The 4,528-nt window shown below is 35.5% G+C and overlaps 1 protein-coding gene across 1 annotated transcript in view; it reads right to left on the reverse strand.

The window, feature by feature from the left end:
• LOC107623103 (neurochondrin) overlaps nucleotides 1-3,353 on the reverse strand; it is a gene marked incomplete in the record, with an annotated part of 6,646 nt that extends 3,293 nt beyond the window's left edge. The window contains 6 exon segments of the mRNA XM_016325253.2: nucleotides 544-637; nucleotides 1,127-1,222; nucleotides 1,338-1,441; nucleotides 1,913-2,049; nucleotides 2,694-3,049; nucleotides 3,128-3,353. Coding sequence (XP_016180739.1) covers nucleotides 544-637; nucleotides 1,127-1,222; nucleotides 1,338-1,441; nucleotides 1,913-2,049; nucleotides 2,694-3,049; nucleotides 3,128-3,181 — 841 coding nt within the window.

Below are 4,528 nucleotides of genomic sequence, written 5' to 3' on the forward strand. Positions count from 1 at the left end.
GAGCTGCATATGAATTACAAATCAAGATAGATAGAAACAAGCAATTCGTCTAGTTAGTCAAACCGAAACACAGTAGCTAGAAATAAGAACATTCTTTAGCTTTGTAAAAGTCCATATGATCTGTGTAAAATCTCAAGATCACCTCATCTAGAAGTCCCAAACTCTTCCTCCAATACAATAATCCCTGTCCGCTTATGGAACGTTAAAATATACCTTTATAGCATCAAACACCTTTCTCTAAGTAAACAGTATATCGTTTTCTTTTTTCCTTTTAATTTTGTGAAGTTTTCTTAGGCCTTCTTACAATAATCCCAACCTCCTCTTTTAGCCACAATCACAATCTTCTTGTTTTTTATAACAAAGCTTGCAGACTTACTAAACCTTTTAGTTTGTAAGATCACAAAGTAGTATATACCTTCATCAGCTGAGACGCTAGTACAGTTACAACTATAATGAACCTAGTGGGGAAACAAATAAAGAGGAACTAAGAAAACAAGGTAAAATAGCATAGTAAATATATCTCAGAAAATGGTCTCAACATACCAACACGATTCTGCAAAACAGCAACAATACCAATGCGAATATTGTCTGAAATATTATCTTTGGAAAGTGTTCGAAGTGCAGCAAGAAATTGTGCCTGAAAGAGCCAAGAAATTGAAGTCAAATGCACAGAATTTGCAAGGCAAATGAATAAAAACGTATGCACATAAAAAAATATGTTATAAGAAATTAAGTACTTAACACAGTATTTAACCGATGAAGATCACTAAAAAAATCCAAAAACAACAGTTCAATTTATGGAACTTTGTTGTTATCCATGCATAGACTAAAAGAATTGACCTGACCAAGAAGATGAAACTTCAAACCAATTAGGAAATATTCATATGAAATATCCTAAATTAAGTGAACCATACTTTATCAAAAGTGTTCCCTAAACCTGCATTGCAAAAGAGACGACATGGAGAACATGAACCCAATCCTAACCCAAACTGCAGCTAGGTAAATATTATAGCAATTTTCAGTCACTTAGCTTATGTAAGACGACCTTTTTTTTTCCTTTTAATATTTATCCTACATTTTAGGATTTTGTTACCTGAAAGCAACAGAATAAGGCACGAAAGCCTACCGTGTCTTTTGGAGAAAGAATGCCATTAAGCAGGTGGAGAGAATCAAATTTTAAGGATGTGTGTAAGACTGCAAACTGCCTTGCTATTGCTGTTAACTGTGGAAAGACACACCGAGAACATAGCTTTATATATCACAGGGGAAGATTACAGAACCAAAATCAAAATGAAACAAATTAACTCTAATGCAAAATACTCAAAAGGTACACTCACAATAACCAAGAGCTCAGGTAAGTAATCATTGTAGATTATATCCAAGGATATCCTACTCAAAATCAATTGCAAGAGTTTTATAGATATTTCCATTAGATGTGAACCTGCATAAAGTTTGACAATTGTGAATCGTGGACAATGAAAATAAGAATCAGCAGATCATAAAATCCCGTGTTTTGAGTTGTGCATACTACAGGAAGATGACTACTATAAAAAGAATGAAATTTTTAATTTTATTAAATGTGTATTTTTAAAAATTCAAAACGAAATCTTCCCATCCTTTCCAAATAACTCCTGCAGCTTGTTCACTCACTTGGACATAGTATACAAAGAGTGAGTTCAACTTCCCAACCAAATCTTTCTTATGTGGCACATAAATGAAGAGATCAAAGGACCTTTGGTAGATTATGTCAACCGAGAATTGACCCAATATTATAAAGGAATATTAATATTAATGGTTCATAGGAGAGGTTTGAGAACAAAAAATCTCTTTTCATTACAATTTCAGCTTGTCCTATATTGACCAGTCACCAGTCTGAAGCAGGAAGCTATCCCAGCAGTCAACAAGAACTTACCATCCTGCAGAGAAGATATTTGAGAAGCTAGTATCTTGATGCCTCCAGATTCATAAAGCTTCATAATTCCATCACTAGATGCAGCCGATACCAAGTATAAAAACTCATAGCATTCTTCAAGAACTGACGAACCAGATCTAAACAAGAAACTTAATAAATAATAAGACATGATCACTTGGTCAAAAGTACTTAAAGAGCAAGCTATTGCGTACATGTAATAGCATATTTCAAACTCCCTTGCTATTTCGTACTTTTTTCACGAAATACGACTTATAAGACTCCACGTTACAACATCCAATTTGTTCATCCACCATTTGCAAACAAAAGAAATAACTGAATTTGGTCCCATTTTTTTCTGAAAATTGTCCAAATATGCAAGTAATTTGTCGCATTTAGTTGTCGCCGAAATAAAAATACAAAGACAATAGACACAGAAACTCAGTTTGGTTATGGGGTCAAGGACAAACACACAAGCTATTCGTCTCTGTCTCTCTATCTTTGTATTTCAGTCTAAGAAATAGAATCTAAACACAGTCTATATAACCCTTAAACGAAGAATCCATGGAATAGTGAAGTATATGAAATAACTGCACATCCAATGTGCTATCATAAACCGAAGCACTGAACCACAGTGTGCTGCTATTTCATCTATCATCAATCTATCCGTATGTATGGTAGTAGCACATTGCTTCCAATACAAGAATAGTATGTTATCAATAATTTAAAATTCAAAACTATATAAAATTAAAAAAGCAAGCGAGAGGAGAGAGAGAGTGAGTACGGGGTGGAGATGACTTCCAAAATGAGAGGGATTTTTGAAAGCATGTCTTGAGAAGAAGCAATATCAGGAACGCGACACAAAGCAGCAAGAACAGTAACGGCAAGGCGCAAATATGCAACTCGATTATCGTTATTAACAGATTCGGGTTTAGGCATGCCGGTTCTGAGAAGGCGATGGAGGAAGGAGGTGCCGACGGCGTGGTAGACCTTACGGAGGGAGGAGTGATCCTCTGCTTTGCAGAACTTGGTTACCAGAAGGAGTCCAGCTAGGCGCTGCTCGTCTCGATCTCCTTTCAGAAGCTTCAAGCATTCCTCCATGTTCGGACATTGTTCGTGTTCTTCTTGCTGTGTTTGTGACTGTGTAAGCATAATTGAATTCAATATGCAGCAGCATCAGAATATAACATAACATATCAAGAGAGAGAGAGAGCTCACCATTGACGTGGAGGTGGAGCACTCTCCAGCATGGGAGACCTTATCACCTTCCATGGAACTGAACCTAAGTACCTGACGTCTGCTACGCTTTTCACTTCCACTTCCGCAATTGAAATGAGAATGCGAGCCTTCTCGAAGATGAAGGCGATGAACTGGAAAGTGGAAACAGCGTCGTATACGGGCTCGCTCATTTTTTTTTGGGGGTCAGGGTTTAGGCCCACGACCGGCCCAAACCGCCGAAAAGACGGAACTCCAACTAGAGATGGCAATATCACCTACCCGCTCGGTTAATGTTCTTAGGGGTGTCCATGGATCGGATCGTATCCGCAGATCCGCGGTAAATATTCGCATTCGATTCAAAAATTGCGAATACGATCCGATCCGCAAATTGATCGGATCCGATCCGATCCGATCCGTTTGCAGATCGGATCCGATCCGATTCGTTTGCGGATCGGATCGCTGATATCTGCTCTATATCTGCGTATCCGATTCGCGAATCCGCAGATCCGCACAATAATAATTAAAAAATATATATATATATATATATGTGTGTGTATGTGTTTGGTATTATATTTACTTGTTTGTATGTTTTAGTTAGTAATTATTATTCATATATTGTATTATTTTATTTTTGTTATTTAGAAAGAGTTTGATTAAAAATATTTTAGGAATAAATAAGTTTAAAAGTATGAAAAAAATATTTTTATTGAATTTTTTTACATAAAAATATGATTAAAAAGAGAAGGTTTAATCATGCGGATATATCCGATATCCGATCCGATCCAATCCGCACATTTGCGGATCAGATCGGATCGGATCCGGCACTAAAAAGCGCGGATATCATATCCGATCCAATCCGATGGAAATTGTGCGGATCGGATCGAATTTTCGGCCATATCCGATCCAATCCGATCCGCAGACACCCCTAAATGTTCTACTGATTAACGGGCTAATTATTTTTATTATTTATACTGGGCCATTTATAACTACCAACTCATGGCCCAATATCTCTGTGTTTAACTAGTGGACTACTAGGACTACGGTTCATAATTTTTAAAAGTTTGTAACTTACCCAGTCCAAAAACAAAAGGTTTGTAACTTAAGTCTAGAAAAATACAAGACAAAAAAAATGCTCTGGAAAAATAAAAATAAAAAATATGTTAAAACTAAAAGGTTTTTGGGGAAAAAAAGGAGTATAATATTTTTTAAATTCTAAACTCTAAATTATATACTCAAAATTTTAAACTCTAATTTCTAAATTTTAAACCATATGCCTTACATTTTAAATTTTAAACTCTAAATCTAAGTTATTGATATAAAATATAATAAATAAAAAGTTAAAATTTGTTTAATTGACAAGAAATGTAACATCTTATTTAATAAGCATTAGAACGTAAGGAT

This window comes from Arachis ipaensis, chromosome B10 (assembly GCF_000816755.2).
Source record: "Arachis ipaensis cultivar K30076 chromosome B10, Araip1.1, whole genome shotgun sequence".
NCBI lineage: Eukaryota > Viridiplantae > Streptophyta > Magnoliopsida > Fabales > Fabaceae > Arachis > Arachis ipaensis.